This window comes from Vicugna pacos, chromosome 8 (genome assembly GCF_048564905.1).
Source record: "Vicugna pacos chromosome 8, VicPac4, whole genome shotgun sequence".
NCBI lineage: Eukaryota > Metazoa > Chordata > Mammalia > Artiodactyla > Camelidae > Vicugna > Vicugna pacos.
The window spans coordinates 68,318,728-68,341,573 of NC_132994.1; the positions used below are offsets into that span (position 1 = coordinate 68,318,728).

Here is a 22,846-nt window from a genome sequence, read left to right on the forward strand (position 1 = left end):
TTAAAGAAAACTGTTTCCTTCTTTATTTGAAGTGAAGTACTAATGGGAACCCTTGATTCTAGCCGGACTTCCCCCATGGCTCCTCTCAGGCCACCCAAGAGCCGTACAAACACGGCCATTTGTACGTTAGGATGGTTTGACAAGGGAGATCTAAGCTCAGGTGTTCCGGCAGCCACGTAAAATTATTATTCTATTTCTTTACTACTTTTGGGTTTTTTTTTCCAAAGCTAAATTACTTTGGGAAGTTGTCATTTTGTTGTGGTAAAATATATAAAACATAAAATATGCCATTTTAACCATTTTTAAGTGTATACTTCATCACATTAATTGCATCCACAATATTTTGCAAACCATTACCATGGTCCATTTTCCGAAACTTCTTCATCCTGCCAAACAGCTCTGTACCCATTAGACAGTAACTACCCACTCATCCCGCCCGCTGGTCCCCTGGTAACCTCTACCAGACCTGTCTCATTTGCCTACTCCAGCTACCTTATGTAAGTGGGATCGTATAATGCTCGTCCTTTTGTTTCTGCATAACGTTTTCAAGGTTCATCCAGCGTGTATAAAAAACTCACTCCTTTTATGGCTGAGTGATACTCCACTATGTGCATACTACATTTTGTTTATCCATCCATCTATTGATAGACACTAGCGTTGTTTCCGCCATTTGGCTGTTGTGAGTAACGCGGCAGTGACGTTGGCATACAGAAATCTGTTTAAAACCTTGTTTTCACTTCTTTTGGGTGTGCAGCTCGGAGTGGAATTGCTAGGTCATATGGTAATTCCATGATTAGCTTTTTTGCGGAGCAGCCCAGCTGCTTGGCACAGACAGTGCTGCCCCATTTTACATTCCTACCAGCAACGGATGAGGGTTCCAGTTTCTCCGCATCCTCACCAGTGCTTGTTATGGTCCCTCCCTTTACATTTTTCACTGTTCTTAGTCAGCTGTCCTTTCAGAAATGGTCTGATGGACATGATCTTTTTAAGTACACAATCCAGTTTTAACTGACTTTGAAATGATAACACTGTTTTATATTTCTTGCTTTTGTCATAAGTACAAAACAAGAATGGAGGAGGTACAAACTATGGCAGGTGTTCAAATAAAACTTATTGCAGGGACCACACCAAGGTTAGGTTTAGACTAAGACCCCGGGGGGCCAGTCCCTTGGTGAGTGGCCACGTGGCACACCCTTGGTGACTGGTGGTGCTCACTGGGAGTTGGGCGGGTCAGGTTACAGCCTGCCAGCTTTCAAGCAAATTCTAGTGGCCACTGGCCCCAGCCTCTCCTCCCCTCGCTCCCTTCCTTACCCCCTGAATCCCTCCCCCCCTTCCCTATCCACCTCCTCCAAAATCTCCCTTCTCTTTTTTTCCAAATCCTTGTACAGAGCAAATACTCAGCTGCCTCCACTGGTCGGTTATACCTCTAGGATGCAATTTCTTTTACTAAGCTTAAATCATCAGCATCTTTAGCCTGACTACTCTGTTCTGTCTCTGGTGGGCTGTTTACCTTTGGAAACCCAATATTGTAGCTCGTGGACCTCATTTTTTTGAAACAGTAGATCCTCAAGCATCAAATAGGTGTGTTTGGATGGCTTTGTCTTAAATTATTTTTTTTTTTAAAAAGCAAATGCTCATGAAACACTCAAGCAGCCAAGCTCTCTCTTAAAGGTAAGTGTGCCTGTGGGGCGCTGGCGCTGTGTGGCCACATGAGGGAGAAATCATTAATGCCATTAGGGATAATGGTTTCCTCTCTGTTATAATCTGAGTCCCACATGTAAGTTCTGAAGGAGGAAATTAATTCTTTTCCTGGTTTTATTTTATGTTAAGCTTTTATAAAATAAATATGCAAAAGGTTACCATGTCACGGCTATTTCCAACTCTGTTACTGAACAGTGCCTATCATGACCAAACAAAGCGTTTATAAAATGAACATTGGAGCATCAGTTAGAAATTTAAAAGAGGAGCAAAAGCTGTAGTTCAGCTAGAAATTGGAGCTCTCTGAGCTCTCATTTTCATGGTTAAAGGAGAAAGCAAATAAATACCAAAGAGCACAGGAGAAAAAAAAATGGAAAAAGAATATTCGCATGTTAATTATTTTGTCAAATCCCTCTCAAGTCGAGAGTAGTTCTCACCTCATCTTTTTCAAATTTGAATAAATCTCTCTATAATAATGGATTTCAGTACGTTTGTTAAAAACAACAACAAAACCTAGCAAATGCCTAGCAAGTCACTCTGCCTCCCTGTTCTTTGTTCCTTGGCAGAGAGGGATCTGTGATCATCGGAAGTGATCATTGTGATGGATATTAGTGAAAAGGAAGTTTTGCATTGAAGAATTAAAAAATAGAATTTCTCTCTTATTTTTAGCCTCCTGAAACATCCAGTTGTATCTAAAAGCAGTGTTTTTCTCTTTTCTGAATGGCGATTTGACAGTTTGGGCATGTGCGCCTAGCATGTGCTGGTCGTGGGTCTCTGGGGACGGCCCTGGCACTGTCCTCTGGTGCCCACAGGATGCAGTCACCCCCGTCACCCCCTAGAGAGGAGACCAGCCCCTGTTTCCTGGGCTCCCCAGGCTGACGCATCTGTCTAGCCTTCTCAGGGGTCACGAACTTCTTTTCAGATGAGACCCTGGTTGAACCTGGCCGTTGGGGGTGTTTTACTAACAGTATTCTAGATGGGAGAATAAGGAGTAATTTTCCTTGCAAATCCAGTGCAGCCGGGCTTGCTGAAGTGCAGCTGTAAGGGGGGCTTCTGACAGCCCCGCAATTTCTGCAAATGGTTCATAATTGATCGCCTTCTTTCTTTTCCAGGGTGCCTATTACTGTCACAGCTCTTTGTGTGCCCCTGGCAACCTCTTCCGTGTGGGGGACTTTTTTTTTTCTTCAATTTTGTTAGCAATTAGCTTGCACTATTGTCATAGTTTGGAGTTTGAAAGGAATAAACAATTTCTTTAGGGGTGAGGGGGCTGAAGGAGTTCCTGGTTTGTTCTGGGAACCTGAGGGGTGGAAAGCCGTTCCCATGGAAATGCGGCTGGCGTTGTTTTCAACCCTCTGAGCTGGCTCTGAAGGGGTGGCACTCTGGGGTCCCCGTCTCCCTGTGTGCCCTAACCTGGGGTCCTCCCAGAGCGGGCGGGCTCGCTGCAGGGGGTGGAAACCCCAGAGCCAGGGCTGAGCCTCCCCCATCCCCTGACTGCCTTGGAGGAAGAGCTTGGTGGCGCTAGGACGTCCTTGTGAATGTGACTTAGAAGAGCAGTTTGGGATTTTTTTTTCACTGCCTGGGGACGAGAATGAGAGAGCACGTCTGTCTTACTCATTTCTCAACAGCCGACTGTAGATGGAATCAGTCTTCCCAGAGGGAGCAGGCTTCTTTGAACTTTTCCTTTTTATGTACAGCGTGTAAGTAAACAAGGGCTCTGATGCTCAGGGGTGTAGATTCTGGTCCAAACGTAAGCATGCTTGCATATTTCTCTCTTTTTCTGTCTTGAAAGTTGATTTTACTCTAAAATGTTGAAAGGCTGTTATGCCAAAAAGAAGCTAAGCCTTTCTTTCCAGAAGGGATCCTGGCAGTCATCTTGGAGCACTCTTTACAGCGAAAGATGAGAGGATTTCTCTGGGATACTAGTGGTTCGGTGGCACTGTCAACTTTTCCTTTCTCATTCCAAGGATGCATAGGTCTTTAAACAGATCTCTGAAATAGCGTTGTCCTTTTGAAATATAAAGATATCAGAAAGTCCTAGGGACATTTTAAATATTTACTCCGTAAAATATGTTTGGAAAGAGAGAAGAATTTGAAGACAGGAAGTCCTTTTCTGCTTTGTCAAATTTTCTTGGGGTGTTGTACGTACTCGTGTGAGCGTCCTGCCATAAGAGCAAATCCACACGGGTGAAACCCGTTTCCTACAAGGTAAGCAGTGTTTTCGCTGTAGTTATTCCCGATGAAAGAATTGAGAAGGATTTTATGTAATCACCTACTGCAGCTTTGGCAGTGATTATTTTTTGCAGTTTGTAGGCGTTGTGTTGCTGGAACAGAGAGCACTGAGAATCTGGAGATGCACAGCCTTGACAACGGTGTGTGCTGCTCTTTGCAATTTCATCATGTTTAGGATATATTTTATCCTGCTTCTTTTCAACGTAGAAAAAAGGGACATGCACTGATGGTTAGGCTTGGGTACCTAGCACTTGCATTTAACATTTAATGCCTGCTCACCCACTTAGCTTAACCTTTTGAGTTTTTTGTTTTTTTTTTTTTTGCATGAATTGCTTTTAAAAGCTTGCATCTCTGAGAAGCTAAAGGAAAAGAAAAAGATTAGCGGATCACGTGATTAGTTTCCCAGCATTTTTAATTATATCTCTCTTACCTTTACTTGAGTGTCCTGAATTATTTCAGGATCTTTTGGTTGTTAGATGTTTTTGTTAAAAAGTCAAGTGAAAATACAATTTATAAATAGTAGCCTTTCCATAGTAAACAAACTTATGGTTGCCTGGAGGGGGGAGGGGACGGGGGTGGGAAGGGATATATTGGGAGTTTGAGATTTACAAATATTAACCGTATATAAAATAGATAAAAAACAAATTTCTTCTGTTTAGCACAGGGAACTATATTCAATAGTAATAACCTTTAATGAAAAAGAATACGAAAGCGAATATATATATGTATGACTGAAACATTATGCTGTACACCAGAAATTGACACACGGTAAACTGACTATACTTCAATAAAAACAAAACACCAAAGAGCTTTGCTAAATGAAAAAAATCCTAAAGAAGAAAGTCTTTCTATACAGCTACTATTCAATGGACTAATATAATCATGATCCTTTTAAAAAATCTAGCCATACCTATTTCTAAATGCGTGTTATCTGAGATAATTCCCATAGAAATGAAGAGAGGTAGCACCTTCAAAGCAAGCCCAGGTCCCTGAAAAATGATTTGGGGTCTGATGTTCCCCAGTAGTGAGACAATAATCTTTCAAGTGACTTAATTCCGGGGAGCCTTTTCTCGTAGGCAGCGGGAAAGCAGAATGTGGACCTCGTGGTTGGAAACCCGCATCTGTATCCCGGGCCACCAGGCTTTGGCTCTGCGTGCCCGGGGCAAGGTACCCAACCTTTCTAAGCCCCTCTGTCCTCGCCTGTGAGTGAACATAACAGCGTCAGGCCTGGGTTGTGGAGAGGATGACGGGTGACCAGAAGGACAAATATGACACATTAGTAGGTGAATTTCCCCCTTCTCGATGTGTCTCATACATTTGCCTGGTTTTGAGTTGCTTTCCCACTTTGCTCACCGAATGCGTGACTTAACCCGGGAGCTGCCTCCCCAGTCATCTTGAAGTTCGTGGCAGGGGTCCAGTCCTGCTGAGCTGTGCCGAGAGAGAGAGAGAAGAACGGGAAACCAGGGGCCTTGGCCGTTGAGTCCTCTTAGCTCTCTGTCGTCTGCGTGGAGACAGAGCCCCTCTTTTAGCTCAGTTTTCTTAGGTCGAGTGATGTGAATTGATGACCTTGTCCGGAGCGTTGTTCAGGTGACTAAGTAAGACAGTGTGTGTTAGATCCACGTTTATCCTCAGCAGGAGTGGGCTGCGCACCTGAGATGTTCAGGACGTCTTGCAGGCTTTTCGCCTTTTGGAAGAGAGGGGTCACTTCAGGGCAGAGAGTGGAGCCAAGGACGCAGGCTGAAAGGGTCAAAGTTGAGCCGAGTTTCCCGGCAGCTCTCACAGGCACCCTTCTGCGTTTCTAACGCTGGACTTCCTTTCAGCAGGGACTTGGTGGCCAGTCGGGGGACTTGTTTGAAGCAACTGTGATCAGTTTTCATTGGCGGCTGAAAGGACACTTGATCCCTTTGCAGCTGGTTGGATATTTTTTTTTAATTTCCCATTTTCCTGGCGTCAGTATATTAGCCCCTTGCTCTTCTTGGTCTGTCCTGGAGCTGATGGATCTTGTCCTGGATCTTGGTCTGTCCTGGATCATTAGGGCGGATGCATCAGGGAGATGCCAACTCTTTGCTGGGTGTGGAAGGAAGGAAGGGCTATTGCTGCAGCATCGAGCCCACAGCAACCCTGTCCTCTTTGTTGCCAAGGATGGTAGACACACTATGTCCCGCAGGGTTGGAGAAGTCACCCACAGTGTCCCACGAGACGAAGGAAGCAAGAACGAAAGAAACCCAGATCTCAGCACTGGGTGTGGGGGGGGCTGGCGGGGAGCTTGAGGTGTGTGGTGGCGTGGAGCCCTCCGGTGTGATCACACTGTGCGGGTGGCTGGCAGCAGTTTGGGACAGAGATGAGAAGGCAGTGGGAAGAAATCTTGCTGGGGACCCTCCCTCTCCACCCGTCATTGTGGCTGTGGGCTGGGGTCCTGCAGGGGATGGTGTTAGGCCAGGTGTGACCCTGGACAGAGCTCACTGGCCAGTGGAAGGGGACTTCTGCTGTTGGCTGAGCTGTGGGCCAACTGGGACCAGAGACCCAGAAGCTGCCCCCAGCTGGGTGATGCCTGGCTGTCTGAGCCTCTGCCAGGGAGGCCTTTAAAGCTCTGACCCCAGATTGCTTGTCCCGGGAGCCCGGGATGGGGCACGGGGACCACAAGATGCTGCAAGTGTGGCACGAGGCCGCAGCCCTGTGTTAACGTGGCATGTGCACGTGTGTGGACAGCGGAGCGTGTGGAGCCTGACCACACAGGTCACAGCTTGGGGAGGCCTGGCTGGCCGCACCTCGCTCTCCCGACCCGCCTGTGAGGTGGGGACCCCACCACTGAGCCACAGTGGAGCTGGACGGACCAGGGGGCTCCCTCAGTCCCTCCCCCGGGCACTCAGCTCCCAGGGTGACGGTGACTTTCTTGAAAACACACTGGTTTTCCCCTCTGGCTTCTTCCTTCGCTCCTTCCTCTTTTGTCCTCCAGCCTTTGCTTCCTGCTTCCTCCTTCCTCTGGCCCTGCTTTCTCCCTCTCCTCCAGCCTTTCCCTTTGCATCCTGTTTCTCTGGGAAAAAGGAAAAGTTGCCACAGCGAGGCAGCCGCAGAGCCACCAAACGAAGAGGAGCGAGAAGGAGCCTGAGGGGCGGTGCGGGCTGCGGCCTGAGTCACCCGTGGGCGGGCGGAGTGCGGGGCCTGCCAGCGACACGCCGGCGCTGCAGTTCACTTGCCAGGGAAGCTGCCCAAGTGCTGAAGGGAAAATTACACCCCTTCTCACACCGCGGGGCAATGACTCACTGGAGGGTGACTTGGAGACCCTGGAGCTGAGGCCACACGGGGCGGATCCCGACAGTCAGGGCCACTGCAGGGCCGTGCCTGGCCTGAACCTGGTGACCGACTGGCCACACTGATGTCTGGTGCAGCCCTGTCCTTCCTTTTCCTCCCCTTTGGGACAGCAGGGGCCGAGATTTTGCTCCCATCCTCTCTGAGATGAGACCAAAGGAGGGATGTGTTGGGCCTTTCCAAGGTAGACAAGAGAGCAGCCGGCCAGCCACCTGCCCCTTGAGGGTGGACAGGGCCCCGCAGCCTGCTCCTTTGGTCCTGGTGCACCTGGATGAGTCAAGGAGAGGGTGGACAGCAAGTGTTCTGTTGGGTGAGGAGTGGGCCATGCGCTTTTGCATCTGCTCGTGGGGGAGAGGCTGTGGCGCCCCCCATCCGTCAGCCACGTCCTCTGTGGCGTTCAGGCCTCTTTCTCCATCTTTATTTTCTTTCTAGGCTTCCTGGATTGGACAGAGAGAGCTCTGGAGACCTCAGGATAATTTCATGTTTTGGAGCAGAAGAAAGTAGGGGTCTGAATTTCTCAGGCCAAACCCTCACCTCAGTGAACCTGGCCACTCCCCGTTTCTCAGGGGAAGCCTCCTGGGCGAGGGTGGGCTCAGAGGAAGAACATGTGGGATTTTGCCGTAAGTCTTACACTGAAGCCCCTTTGTCCTTGGATAAGTCACCACATGTCTGCATCTGTGCAGCTGAGGGCTGGGTCTGTCTGTCTTGGTGGCCCATCCTGGCTCTGAGCGTCTGTACTCCCTGACTTCTCTCATGGTCTTTCTGCCCAGACACGTGATCTAAAGCAGTCTTTGCTTGACATAACTTTTTCTCCTGATGAAGATGGAGAGCTGCTTAAAAATAAATTTTAGAAGCACCAGTTATAATTAACGTTGGGTGTTTATTGTCCATCACACAGTTGCTGAAGTTACATAAGGTGATGGTAAGGAAAGGTGAGGAGGGTTAGATTCTTCACTCCCACGTCTGCTCTAGGGTTTCATTCTCTTGCCTTGTTTAGGAGATTATTTAGAGCAGACCATTTGAGAATCTGATGAAACTCTGGACCCTCAGAAAATTGCTCAGATACATATGTAAAAAGTCATCTGCAGTTTCAGGGAGCTCACTTATCTTACGATCTGTATCTGTGGATCTCCCCCTCAGGAATCTGGGAACTCTAGGCTCGTAATTCTGACTTTGAGTAAACATCTGCATCGTCTGGCTTCTGTCTTGACTTAATATTGTAGACATTACAGCATCAATGCTCAAGTCCCCACAGTAAGGAAAGCACCGTGTTTGTGTAGTCAAGTGGCGTTTGAACTTTGCTTCTATCTTCAAGTCTAATTGGCGGAGTGGAGTGGCTGTGAACGCTTTATCCTTTCAATCTGCTGAGAGTGGGAGGAATGCCAGATTGATAACAACCCCTCCCTAGATGGCAAAACACTGCTGGTTTGAGACCAGAGGAGCAGATCTTGATGGCGGAGGGTAGACACTGCCAGATTGTAGAACACTGACCACAGCATCACATGCTGATGTCTTAGCATTTCAAGAGGTTTTATTTTCTGTAATTCGTGGAAAAAAGTGATTTTGTGGGGTGGGGGAGGTGAATATGAATTTCAGTTTTGATCCCAAGCCAAAATTGTATAGAACGCATTTTCATAGAATAAACAGCTATGTGATGGACCAGGAAGGGACAGTTTACATGCTCAATTTGGGGGTGATTGGCACCTGCTGTATGTCTCTTCTGAGAGCGTCACCTGGCCACTCCCGCAGCAGCAGGTGAGCTAGATCTTGGCCGCTGCTCACCTTTCCCCTCTCTTTTGAAGGAGTAACAGCCACAGTCATGATCTAATTTTGGGCACTGTTTGGGCACCAGGAAACTTTATCCACCTTATCTTTAACATTTGCCAAGAAAGGGGGATGGGTGTAGCATCACACTGAGTGTTCCTTCACTAAAACCACCTTCACAAAGGCACTCCCAGCCATCGCCGTTGTGGAGAGAGAGCACTGAGCTGGTCCTTCAATGTTCTGTGTCTGCAGAGACGGTAGTCGAGTGAGCTCTGATGGTGCCCCGCCAGTGAAGGTGTATTTGAGTGCTTTCTTATGCCTTTCCTTACTCGCAGTGGATTTTCACCTTTTGATAGTGTCCCAGCCCCGGGGTGTAGCTGCTTTCACTTAAAAAAAAAAGTTTTGAGAAATTGTTCCGAGGCATTTTGCAATTTCCCCACCGCTCTCCTCTTGAGTTCTGTGCCGGCCGCCTCAGGGCTAGGCGGGGGATGGAGGGGAGGCAGGGACAAACTCCGCCTGGGGTACCTCCCAAGAGCAGGTTTCTAGTGTTTGCGCTGTTTCCAATCCCAGCTTCTAACTGCCTCGAGGAAAGGCTGAGTTACTCATTTTGTCAGTCAGTCTCCTGCTGTTCTTGACAACCACATGAAGAACAGGGCCACCAAAAATGTCTTTGTCATTAATGGGGGAGACGGGAGAAAATCAAAGGTATGTTTTTACAGGTGCCCCCAGTTCTTTCCGTCTTTTCTCCTTTTCCTCCTCTTGCTTGTCACCGCCTCCTTCTCCCTTATTTCGTTTGTTCACCTTCCAGCGCATCCTTCGTCCTCTGTGGTTTCCCGTCCTTCGCCTTCTCTCAGCCTTTACTGCCACCCCAGTTCTCTTGTGTTTTCGGAAAACAGATGTCAGATGAGGAAGCTCTTGGCTGTGCAGTTGCTTAGGACGCAAGGCCTGGCGTTCACACAGGCTGGGGGCTTCACCCTCACTGCTTAGAAACCACAGGTGCTGTGTAACTTGAGGAGTCCTGCCGCCTTCTTGCCTCTCTAGCTGCCTTGAGCCGGCTTTGGACATTTCTAGAATCCGTTACCTTCATGGTTCATTCAGTCACAAGGTCAAGGGCAGTCTGGTGAGAAGCCTGGCCAGGCCACCTGCGCTTGGGGACTCCAGGCATCAGGGCGGGGCCGGGGTGCCCGCTTTCCTCTGGGTTGCCCCGCGAAGCCTTGAATGCCGTGGTTTCCTGGATGAAAAGGCCAATTATCAAACCAGTCATCTCCGGTGAGATTTCAAAACAATTTTCTACATCTGAGGCTCTAAAAAATGTTTCAAATTGACCTTGTGTGACAGTCACGTTGTCTCTGATGCCTTTTTGTTTTGCTCGACTTCTGCCTCTCCGTGCGCCCCTTTCCTGGGTCCTCACCTGTTCTCCTCACCCCAGGGAAGCGTGGCTTTGGTTACTTTGTATTTAGTGGTTTGTATTTTCTAGAAGTTCGATCACAGTTGCCAAACTACCTACTGAATGTGGTTGCTGTCTGAGTTTAAATGTTATTACTTCATTTCTGTTACCTGGTCTGGGTTAGATTTTAGAGAGTGGGTGGTGGTAAGTTGTCAGATTAAACGTGTCCGAGGCAGGCGCTGTTCCCGAGGAGATGGTTGTTTTGAGGCCCCGTCAGTAAGCGGTCCCCAGGAATGTAGCAGCCTGGACGGTCACATCGCTGAAACCGAGCGGAAACATTTAACTGGAACTGCAGTGAGGGGTGGACCCATGCTCGTTCAGGGCAGATAGCGCTTGGCGATGCTTGTACTCAAAGTTGTCAGGATTTTAACAGATAATTCCATTTTTCACATTTTTATGATTTTTTTTTCTCCCCAAAGGCACAATTTTTTTGGAAACTAAATTCCCACGGTTAATTTCAGTGGAATGTCAGAATTGAAAATCCAGGCCTTTTTAAGCATGAGGGAGATGTGATGGGTTTCAGATAAATCAGAGCACCTGGAGTCCCTCTCCCTAAACCCATACCTATCTTCAGAGGTGACTGTGGGATCCTGGGATCTGTGAAACCTTGTAGAACGGCAACCATAGGAAGTCTGTGTGACTGTTAAGCTGTCAGAAAGGTGCCGACCTCCAGAGGGGCTGAGGAGGAGGGTGGGCTGCCTCCTCCCGCAGCCGCGGTGGGGGCCATATCTGCCAGTCAGTCTAGGTAGCCATCTGTGTTTCCTGTGCATCTGTGACAGCTCTGCTTCTAAGCAGCAGCAAGAGATTGTACGTGGTAAAGCAAGAGATTGTACGTGGCAGCAGCTCAGGAAAGCTCTTTAAGAATTCATAATTTGCATCAAACTTAGGCAGGGAGATGGCTCCCTCCATTGCCCCAAATCAGAGCACGTGCCCCGTCCACCTGTCCCAGGAAGGGCAACCGTGGCTTGGTTTCTTCACTTGGTTTCTTCTGGAGAATGTTGCAGGGCAGAGGCAAGCATGCTGCCTGTTTTGTGCCTCCTTCTTTGGTGGCTGAGCATTGCTGTCACCTTGGGTTGACTCTGTCCCCAAGGCCAAAGCTATACCACATCGGCAGGTCACACTGGGAGACCGGGGCTATGCAAGAAAGAGGATCCTCTGGAAGGATTTCATCCCCTGCTGTATTAATTTGAAAGTGAAAGTAGATGTTTATCTCTTAACGTGCACTTGCTGGGACCTGCAGGATGTGGACCTGAGCGCTGGGGCCTCCCTCCCTCACTGGTTAGTGGGCTTTAGGAAAAGCGCCTCACCCTCTGAGTCTTTATATCCTTATTCATTAAAAAGTGTGGGATTCTATTCCCACGGCAGTTTCCTGTAGGTGAAATGGCTTTGCTCACTGCCCTTAGTGACTGGCACTTTGCCCTTAGCGTGCGCTATGACTCTTATCTACAGCATCTCATTTAAACCCCTTTCTCCATGGCAGCCCTAATGCATATACACCACTAGCCCCTTTTAAGTGTGAGAGAGCAGAGATGGGAGAAGTTAACCGGCAGTCTAGCCGGTGGCGAGACAGGGTTCACACCCAGCTCTGTCGGATTTTAAAGCCCATTCTTTCCATTACGCCTGTCTGACCAGTAAGGAGAATGTGATCCTGAGTACAGAACAGAGGGAAAAACCAAGCAAACTACCGTGCATTTGAACCCCAGAGATGGGGAATACGTGCATGTTTACCCTTGGAATCGACTTAAAGGCACAACAACTCTTAAATTGTGGGTATGGCGTTAGAAATCTGGACACAACTTTTTGGTTTTTTAGCTTAATTTACAAATGTGGTTAAGCAATGTAAATTTGTTGTTGTTTTTGTTTTGGCCTTTAAAGAATCCATTTCATAGGGCTAAAATGAAATCTGCTGCAGAAAGGTTTGCAAGGCCCAGAATACCAAGCGTTGATATCTGATATTTGCATCTGACTAGTAATTAGTTTGATAATCTGGAGTGGGGTTTTGTACGAGGTGCAGGTCGTATGTGAATATTTTTATCTCCAACTTGTTTTTTTGATAGATAAAATTCGTGTTTTAAAATCTGCCACTATATAATAACCTTAAAATTAACATACTACATTACAAAAAATAAATACTTGCCTTTAAAAAAAAACTGTTTCAAACTATGTAAGTACAGTGACACCAGAAAATACCACTTACAGCTGAACAGAGACGCTCCTCTCTCCCAGGGCTGGCTAGGTGGCTTCTCCGCGGGTCTTTGGTGTCCCAGGGGTTGAGAGTTTCCCTCCCCGGGAGCTGTCTGCATACGGCAGAGGGATCTGGTCATGCTGAATCTGGCTTTTGCCAGGAATGCCTAGGGAACATTTCTCCACTGACTTTCCTAATCTGAATGTGCCTTTTAATGTTGGAATTTCCCTTGGAGCTCCCTCCTTGTAGAATTTACATAGACCTAGAATATTAAAAAACAAAAACCAAAAGCAAATCCATCCCCAGGGGTTAAAGATGTCTTTGGAAGTAAACTTTCATCTACTTGCTTCTGCTTTATTTTTTGCTGCTTTTTCTGCTCTCTTTGGTGTTGGGAGAAATACTGCAGGAAAAGACAATGCCCTTCAAGTAAAAGTAGTGTTAAGTGTCCCAGTGGTATCTCTTGTGGATTTCTACAGAAATATTTCCAAAGATAAACTTCGTATGTGGCAGCAGTATGTCAGTGATGGTGACATCTCATCAAAAGGACCACCTGGGACACTGGTAGGGTCACATGAATTAAGAGCAGTGAAGGGCCGGGAGCAAGAGGACGGTTTTAGTCCGTGTTGCTGTAAAGCCTCCCGCCACGCCCTCTTCCTTGTGGGTAAGAGGAGTCTGTGCAGGAATGGAGGCCCCAGGCTTACGTTCCACGAGAAGGTAGGCCAGGCCAGGTCAGCTAGTTAGCGCCAGAGGAGATGTAACGCTGTGGCAATCTGGAAGCCGATCTGAGATGCCCAAGGGACATCATCAGGGAACTGGAGGAAGGGCACCTGGGTTGTCGTTTTCTGAGCGTCTTAGAGCTGCTCCCAGGGCTGAGTGCGTGGGCTGCAGCTGCGAACCAGGTGTGGCCCTACTTTTTGTTTTTCTAGGTAGGGCAACCAGGAACCCACGTGGGTTACCACTAGAGAGAAAACAGACTTCTTAAGGAAGCAGAGAAAAGAGAGAGGACTCAGGTCGGGGACAGTCTGGGCTTAGCTAGCTGGGCAGAGCTGCCCTCAGCAGAGCTGGACACACCGTGTCCTGTTGAACGTCAGTGTGCGGGATTCCCTTCCAGGATTCAACTGCATCGTCCTCCATCTTCTGTTCGTAGTATGGACTCTACCTGCCCAGAAAATTGGTGGCTGAGAAGGATTTATCGAAGCTCCAGTCTGTCCAGAATTTAATACAATTGGTGGTGTTAGTGACATATTTTCTCTTCCAATACAGTGATGAAGATAGAAAAGAAAAATCTCAGTTCAGTCAAGTCCTGGGATATGTGACACTTGGAGACTTTTGCTGCAGAAACTGCTCAGTAATATATTATCAGTTGCCAAGAATCAAGTCAGAGATGTAACCCTAGAATAGAAATGTGCTTGGAAAAATTGTTCGTAAACAAAACCAACTAGAACAATAAAGTAAAATGGAAATATTAACTACTGAAGGGAGAGTTATTGTAAATACGCCAGTTTAAACTAATTTACGTGACTATCAGCACAAAGTAGGCTGTGAGAGACAACTGAAGGAAAAGAATTAAGAAGGCGCTTAGACCTGAGGTCAATACCTCTGGATGCGGAGGTGGGTGAGGGTAGCATTTATAGATCAGAAAAGTCATAGTCAAGTGTATGTTTTCCCAAAAAGTGAGTTGAAAGATACTGGTTTAGAGACTTTTTAAACTAGATAAACTTATTTAGAATGAATGTTAATGGCATAAGGTAATTACAGAAAGAAATTAGTAGGTCTTAATGGCCCTAGTCACAGGAAGAGCAAACTGAATTATCTTATCCATCAAAAGCAACATAAAATAAAGCAAAAAACTGTTAAAGGGGATTTGACTCATTTTCAGAGCCCTGGCTCTGAGCCAGGTCAGCACGCAGGTGTTGTTTTGTTTGATTTTTGACGCGGTTGAAAGCGTTTTACATAAAACGGCTTACATCTTACGGGAATTAAGATACCATTTGTAGTCTCTAGAATACTGACATAGAGAAGTCATTTTAAAAATGCACACTTTAGTTTATTCACTGAAAAGTTCAGAATAAAGTTTTATAGATTATTTCAGGTTTTAATTCAGACAGTTTCAAAAGATGAATCTCTTCTGATTGGGTCCACCTCTCTGTATTGGGGATTGGTGTATTTTTCCTGTAAAGGGCCAGGGAATAAATATTTTAGGCTCTGGCAACCACTTACATCTGCATTTCAGTGTGGAAGCCGCCCTGGACCATAGGCAGATGGATGAGCAGGGCCGAGTTCTAATAAAACTTTATCCACAGTAACTGCGGGCAGGCTGGGTTTGGCCAAAAGCTGTACTTTGCTGACCCCTGCTCTGATGATCTGCCCTTAGCTCATCTGTTTGTTACAGACTGAGGTCATTAAAATCTCTTCTGTACTGTTTTTACACTCAGAAGTCAAGGGGAAATTCTGGCCCACACACATCTTCCTTGATGAGCAGATTTCATTATGCATCAGTAAGCCCTATCTCTCTTTCTGGGTGAAAAGTGGGGAAGAGGAAACGCAGTGCCTGGCAAAGGATCTGCTGGAGAGGACGAACCGGTTTTGTGCAAATTACGTAAGAGTGATACTGAAACACCCAGTATTTTACGTGAACGGAGTGCCGGTTGTGGGGAAGCGCTGCCCCAGCCCTTGAAACATCCTTGGCGGAGAGAGCATATCTTATTCCCGAATTCGGATCCAACTCCAGTTAAATAAAGAAACTGAGCAGAAGGCAGGCAGCAGGCCGTTCTGCTGCTCCCTCCCCAAGGAGGTGACTCTGGTCTGGGAGCCACGTGACCACACATGGTGCCTCCCCACTGCCAGGCACGGCCTGCCTTCTTGGGGTGTGCCACCTGAGGACAGGGCACACACTGCTCGGTACACGCAGGTGCCACGCAGATGCGCTCTGCCTTCTCTAAGGCTGCCCGCTCTCAGGTCTTTGAAGGTGCAGTTCGTCTCCTTCTCTGTCCACCTGTTAAAGCTGCAGCCCACCCCACCGGCCCTCCGTACGCCTCCTCCTGGTTTTGGTTTTCCCCAGAGCCCTATAACAGGATGGGGCCAGTACTGAAGATCAGCCAGGTTCAGCTGCTTGCCTCTCAAAAGACCAATACTCAAGAGGCAAGTGTTGGTGGAAAAGAAAAAGTTGCTTTATTCAGGAGGCTGGCAACCTGGGAAGATCAATGTCTTGAAACCATCTCCAGGTTGCCGGTTGGGAGACAAAGGTTTTAAAGGCAGAGGAGGGGGCTGCCAGGTGCGTGAGCCTCTCCTGCACAGTTCACATTGGTTGGCATCAAGGTGAAGTTTCGAGCATCACCAGTCTTCTGGTTGCAGCCGGGCTGGGGTCTCCATGCTTGCGGTCAGCAGTTTTTATCTGGTGGGGGTCTGTTTCCTGTAAAAACAACTTGGGAGGGTGTGTACCTTCCAGGAAATTGGGAGTTTGGTGATTTTGCTCTGTGGCTGGCTTATAGTCTAAATTGTTGCCAGCTTCCCGGCTCATGTCCTTGAGGCTGGTGTTGGGAATTAAGCAAACAAGATTAGGTCTTTCCTAGCCAGTTTGTCGTTGTCTAAAATAGGCATGATTGGGGTTGGCAGGAATGTTTTGTGCTGCTCAGAATGGGGCAGCTTATGCTCCGGGTTCACATGCAGCTCTTCCAGTTACTGTGGGTTCCACTTTGTGTCCGTGTTCTTGTCTCCTCTCTCTGCCTTTCGTCTGACTCCACATTACACTCTTGTGTGAAGGTCAAGGGTTTCATCTTTTGTGTTCAGCCATCGTCTCCAGTGCCTAGAACAGAGCCTGGCTTCGAGGGGCTCAATAAAAAAATTTCTAAATAAGTGGGATTCGATTTTTCTGGACTTTCTTTCAGGGAACTCAGGGAAATTTATCCTTCTACACTTGTAAGAATAACAGAACTTTGAAAATTAAGTTCTGTGCATATTACAACTTTTGTGGAGCCTTGGCCTTTGCTGATCCCTTGCACTGTGCCAAGTTTTGTTTGTTTGTTTGTTTACATGCTTTACCTCATTGAGCCCTCTCAATAGCCTATACAATAGCATCCCTGCTTTACAGGTGAGCAAACTGGGTCAGGGAGGAGTTAGTCAAGGCTGGTGATGACCACGGCTCGGGTAACTCCAGAGTCCATGTGCTTAAATCTCCTGTCTTGGAAAACTAGCTCTCAGAAAGCTTCTCCAAAGCCTGTGCTGAGGTCCGTGGTGTGAGTTTCACGGTCACGTGGGGGTGTGGCGGGGGCGGAGCTCAGGTGATGGGCTGCATCGCCGGGGACAGGGCACCCTCTGCCTTCTCTGATGCCATCACAGCTACCTACCTGCCACCTCTGTAAGGTGTGTACCTAAGAGACGGCAGGGGTGGCCTCCAGGCCCCTTCAGGACCCCTGCGTACAACTCCAAGTGGGACTCCTCTTCCAGCCCTGCTCCCCAGAGAGCAAGGCCCCACCTCTGTCTCCTGCCACACTTCCCGGCCCCACCTGACCTGGCCGTGGGTCACGGCTGGACTGGCCATCAGTTCCTGGCACAGTCCGTGCTGCCCCAGCCCCAGACTTTGCTCAGTTTAGGTAACTTTGTTTCCCCTCAAGGCCGTCATGTTTCCGTGTTGGCTTTGCATGACCTTGTTCCCGCCAGAGATGGTCTCTCTGTTCTGTTCCCGCGGGACCCATGCTGCTTTGGACACTGATCACACTTGACGACTTGCTCCCAGCCTGTCTTCCCAGCTAAACTCTGGGTACTGTGAGTGGGGACCTGTGTCTATCTCGTTCATCACCGTGTCCTCATAGAAACAGATGGCCTCTGCTTCAAATCATTTTTTTAAAGTGATAGGAAGAGATTCCATTAAAAATTTAAAAAAAATTAAATGACTATAAAAAGGAGAAAATTTAGATAAGCCAAAAGATTAAAATTAAGATAACTTGAAATGCAGTGTTAACCACACTTATGAAATATATTATTCCATTAAAAAAATCTATGCGTGTATGTTTATATATATAACTTCAGCAAATGCAGGCCTTTTTTTCCTTTCCAAAAATCATATCGTTTTTTTGGTCAACAGACGCTGATCTCATCCATCATCAGTAATTGCTGCATGTATTTCTTTGCATTTTTGTGCCATCATTTATTTAAGTTAGTCTTTACCTTTCAGTGTAAAATAAGGACTCTCATCTGACATAAGCTTACATTTAATTTTATAGTCTACATTCCCATCTGCCTTTGGAAATAGCACTATCTCATCCAGAAAATAGCGATTCTGAGCAACTCCTCATCCTTTTTGTACCATTTTGAGAAATACAAAAATCTTAAGGTATTTCTCTAGAGTTTTCCATCCAGGGACTGTATCACTGTAAAATGAATGGTGGTCCCCAAACATGAAAATAATCACCTTGGATCTGTTTTTAAATCCCACTTCACCCTGCCAAGGTGCTAAATGCGACCCTTTCCCTCCCACTCTGCTGAGACCCCCGGGACAGGCTGGACCTGGGGCTGCCCTCTCTCCCTGCCAGCTGCTTCTGAGCATGCACCAGAGGGCAGCCCTGGAACTCTGACCTAGCAGAGATGGGCTGGCACAGAGTGTCTGTGGTTATTAGACCCGTACGTGGGGATCCACCTCACTTAGGATCAAGCCCCTTCCCATCCCCGGGGAAGCCGATCACCCTCGGTGCTCCTCCTGGATTCCCTCTGCTCACAATACTGGGGGTCATATCAGACCTTCTATGAGTTAGAGACTTTGTTGAAGTGCAGAGTGAGTTGAGATAAGGTCCTTTGTACAGGTTTTAGATTTTTTTTTAAAACCAAAGGGAGCGTTTCTGACTTAACGAATTTACTGGGGGTGACAGCTGACACCATAGCTGCACCCGGAGATGATTTACTAGTGCGACTCCTCGTGGCTCCAGACAGTGGACCGGGAGGCCCAGGTGAGCACGCTCCACGGACCCCACACTTCCCAGGGCTGGGCTGTCCTGGAGGACAACTGGATATTTGCCTGGAGCCTATAGCTTATTTTTAATTTTTTCCAACATTATTTTTAGGGACAATAGAAGTGGTAGAAACCTAATTCTTCTGCTTAGTATTCTGGGATGATGAAACTGTGCGGACGTTACCCACACCTGGACTCGGTCCACGTCAGGGGCTCAGCACAGAGCCAGGCTGCATGGTGGGGGGAGAGGTGGGCGTCAGGGTCAGCTGAGGAGCTGCCCGATGGGTCACGTATCATGGCATGACCAGTTAACCAAGCAGGGTGAGTGTGTCTTCCCCTTTAGGTCTGTGTCTTGGCCGAGTCCGTTACTGATCCCCCCAAGTTAACCTCCTTTTCCTCTAAAGCAGGGAGTCAAGAGGAGACTACCCTGCAAATGCTCCCATTTACCTTGAAGTATTTCCCTGTGAACTCTTACCCCAAATTATACAGCACTTTTAAAGCTTTCTTTCTTAGGCTAGAAGGGTTTTTGGAGTCCAGGACATACCACGAGATGCCTTTGCCCTAAGAGTTTGTGGTACCCGAGCCCCTAAATGAGGACAGGTTTGCAAACTGAGCCTGGAAAGATGGGGCGAGGCAGGGTGCTAAGCTGCTGCCAAGGCGCAGGGTTCCCGATGGGCACCGGTGTTTCCTGGGGAGCTATGACATCTCAGTCGTCATCCTGGAGTAGTTCTGGATCATGTGAAGTGCTTATCCCACCGGGCTTTTTTTTTAGATTCTAAAACCGACAGGGAAATTGAAAAGCCTCAGACAGTGATGTCTCTAAATCAGTGCAAAGCGGACGCCAAAGTGGTTGTGCTTGGGGGAGCAGAGCTTACTAATCCGAGCCAGGAGGAGTGGCGTGGCGCTTTCCTGATGAGGAGTATTGCGCCGAATCAAGGGTAAAGGGGTCGCCTACAGGACTCAGCGTTTGTTTGAGGAAGAAGCTCTGCCCCTGCCTCCTCCAGAGAGAATCTGGGGCAAGGCGCTCGGTCACCCTGAGCAGTTTCTTTGCTGCCCCCAAGAAGTGAGACTCCAGGAAATTAGACACATGGCAGCCCTAGTACAGGAAGGCAGGTGTCCTTATCCACACATTTAAGTCAACGAAAACAAAGATAACTCTGTTTTAGGTGTCCCCCTCCCGTTTTATCAAGGTATGGTTGACAGTTAAACATTGTGTATGTTTAAGGTGTACAATGTGATGATCTGATACACATACACATTGTGAAATGATCACCACGAGCAAGTTAACACGCCCATCGCATCACGTAGTTACTTTCCTGTTTGTTTTTGGTGAGAACACGTAAGAACCACTCAGTTCAGAGGTCCTGAATGAGATGCTCCTGGTCTCTGGGTTAGATAAAATCATTTTCAAGCAGGGATCAGCCTTAGTGTAGCCTTAAAAACTCAAAAAAAAAAAAAAGATTTTGGGGGGGTCAGTATCACAACTTTTTCATACAACGTGGTTTTAGGGAAAACTATTTTCATTAACATTTTAAAATAAGTTTATTTAAAAAAGTTCTTTTAAAATTTTTAATGGAGGTGCTGGGGATAGAACCCAGGACCTTGTGCATGCTAAGTATGCACTCTACCACTGAGCCATTACCCCACCCCCATTAAATGAATTTATAAGGAAAATAACTGTCTTGTGCCCTTATAAATGGTGAGGCCCATGATAAACCCATGGTTCTTAGCATTGATCACTACGAACTGGGAAATACCAGTCTGAGGTACACATTTTAGGTTCCAGTGTTTTTTGCTCTGTGCAAGCACACATCAGTCTACTGAATCCGCACACACACCCAGCCCTGCCTTGTGAGCATCTGCCTATTGCTTTAAAAGCAGCATTCCTGGGGACAGAGTTGGGGCGGGGACCAGCCTAACAGAAGTCACAGTTGTGCGCAGATGTGTGGGGGCTGCAGGGGTGGGCAGCTGCATCCGTGGCACACCTGGCACGTGTCTGGAGTCTCCTGGGACCAGGGGCACCCTGACTGTGTGGCCGGCACTGTGCTGACTGCTGGAGAGGAGGCAGGTCCCGCCCCTCAGCTGTAGTCTCAGCAGGTAGCATGGTTAGGACTGGACGCCCACCAGTTCCATGCGCAGATCTCCTTGTGTCTGTGCTGCATAAAGCAGGCTCTCGGCAGATGCAAGTTCCCTTTCCTCCGTGACCCGAATGGCAATTTGAAGGGTTACTTCATGGCGTAGGTGAGGCGACTTCTGTTGCATCAGTAAGGAAGTTGAAGACGCAGTAATGAGTCCTGCCCAGTGTGCAGGGAGGGCTGGGGACAGAGCCAAGGCTCGACCTCAGGTCTTCTCAGTCTCGTCTGTGCTTTTTGTCTCCATCAGCACATGTCCGTGTGAAGAGACCCCAGCTGAGTAGGTGCTGTTCCTAGAAACTGCACATCAGGTGCACCCAGATCCCACCTTTAGCAGTTCCATGGTTGTAACCGCCAGGGAGGATGGAGGAACTAACATATGGGTCGTTCTGTTCTAAAGAGGCTAAAAACCGAAAACCACAGTTACAATTACTCTTCTCCTTGTAGGGGCCCTGCCTCCTCCCGACCCCAGGTGATCCCCACCACCTTCCGTCGACCACAGCGCAACTGTTAAGAGTGAGCAAGGTGATTGGTAACATTTGAGCACTTCATTGTGGTACCTTCAGAAGTACATTTGCTCTGAAAATCTCAGCCAACAGTCACATTTCCGAGTGAATCTTACCAGAAGTGTTCTTCAGATGAATTCTGATTTTCTCACATGGCAAGAGATTTTATTTTTAAAATCTCGTTATTTTAACACTGCATTGTTAGGTGTGATTTTTGACATCCCAGCAAGGCAAAGCTGCGATCTCACCAGCTGCCGTCTTACTTATGATGCATTTTGTCAGATCTTATTTTATGCAGTGTATGTGAGCTATTATTGTGGGTTCCACAGCCCTGGAAGATGTTGTTTTTCAGGATTGCAAAACTGTATTGTCTGCGCTTGGGGCGCACATACCAGTGTAGAGAGCCCAGGTGAGTGAGTTTGGGAGGCTCAGGATTGCTGTCTTGCGCGGTTTAGCTGTTAGTGGAGCCAGACCCAGAGCACTGGGGTCACGGGTGTGATTCTGTCTCCTTCCTCTTGCCTCATGAACATGGTCCACGCACCTTTTACGTGGCCATCCTTCAGTGCAGACCCTGGGGACAGTGTGATCCTCCAGGAAAACACAAGCAGAATGCTTGCTCTGCTGATGGGTAGACCAGTAAGTCCTCACCTGAGTCATACATCGTCACTTGAGAAGTTTTTAAGAAATACTCATCTCTGGGGCCCCAAAGATTCTGATTCAGTTGGTCCAGCCAAGGGTGTTTTTTTTTTTTTTTAAAGCTCCCCCAAAAGCAAATGTTCGACCAGGGCCGAAGTCTACTGGAAAGAAGGAGGAGGAAGAGAGAATGGGGTGGCTTGGTTAGATTCCCTCGTGCTCCTTTACAGGGCTCACGCCCTGGAGGAGAAGGAGAGCCGCCTTTTGGCTGCGCTGTTCTGTTCGGCTTTTGCTGTATGTCTTTAAGCTTTGAGAGCATGACTGAACAGTTCGGAGTTCCTTCAGCAATGAATTACGAGATTTGATTGTTCAAACACGACATGAGATGTTTTGATGGATCAAGTTGCGTTCCAGTTGCCACCTCAAGATCCAAGTCTGTTTTCTTGTTCTTTGAGCGTTTGCCCTGAGTAAACGTCTTCTGCCGGGCATCAGCAGGAGTCTGCCTGTGTTACAGTTCAGGGCAGAAACACGGGGGTGGTGTGTCTCCAAGGGGGATCGCCAGCGCTCACACACACTTAACTGTTTTAGAAGCAAATTACTTAATGTGTGTCTGCGTGTCTAGTTGGAGGCTTAGTATCGGTTACATGGTGGTTTTAACTTTTGCACCAAGATTAATGGCAAAATGCAAGAACAGCGATTATATGGAAGAGGCCAGCCGTCCGGGAGCTCTCGTCGCCGGCGTCTGTGGGTGCCACTTTCACCCCCGCCCTGAGTTGGGCTCCTTATGTTACTGGACTCATTTTTCTGCTGCGCCGTCGGCTCCTTCTGTTTCTCCCTTGGAACATGCTTCTTCCAGGACCACTTATAATCCACTCTTCCTGAAGCCTTCCAGACAACCCATTCCAATGTGACACCCCCGTTGACTTCACGTGTGTCAGATTTTTGGTTTGTTCTACACAAGCTTGTGTTGCTTTCTGCTCTGCCGAAGGTGTGCTTTGG

The 22,846-nt window shown here is 47.7% G+C and overlaps 1 protein-coding gene across 9 annotated transcripts in view; it reads left to right on the forward strand.

Annotated features, from left to right (window-relative positions):
• Positions 1 to 22,846, forward strand: part of TIAM2 (TIAM Rac1 associated GEF 2) — a 205,950-nt gene that overhangs the window by 165,411 nt on the left and 17,693 nt on the right. The window contains exon 1 of one of the 9 annotated variants that reach the window (XM_072966088.1): positions 9,577 to 9,705. The exons of the other annotated variants lie outside the window; for them this stretch is intronic. Within the exon in view, the coding sequence (XP_072822189.1) occupies positions 9,643 to 9,705 (63 nt within the window). The 5' untranslated portion in view covers positions 9,577 to 9,642. Of the gene's footprint in view, positions 1 to 9,576; positions 9,706 to 22,846 lie in introns of those variants that run through there. 9 annotated transcript variants of the gene reach the window in all.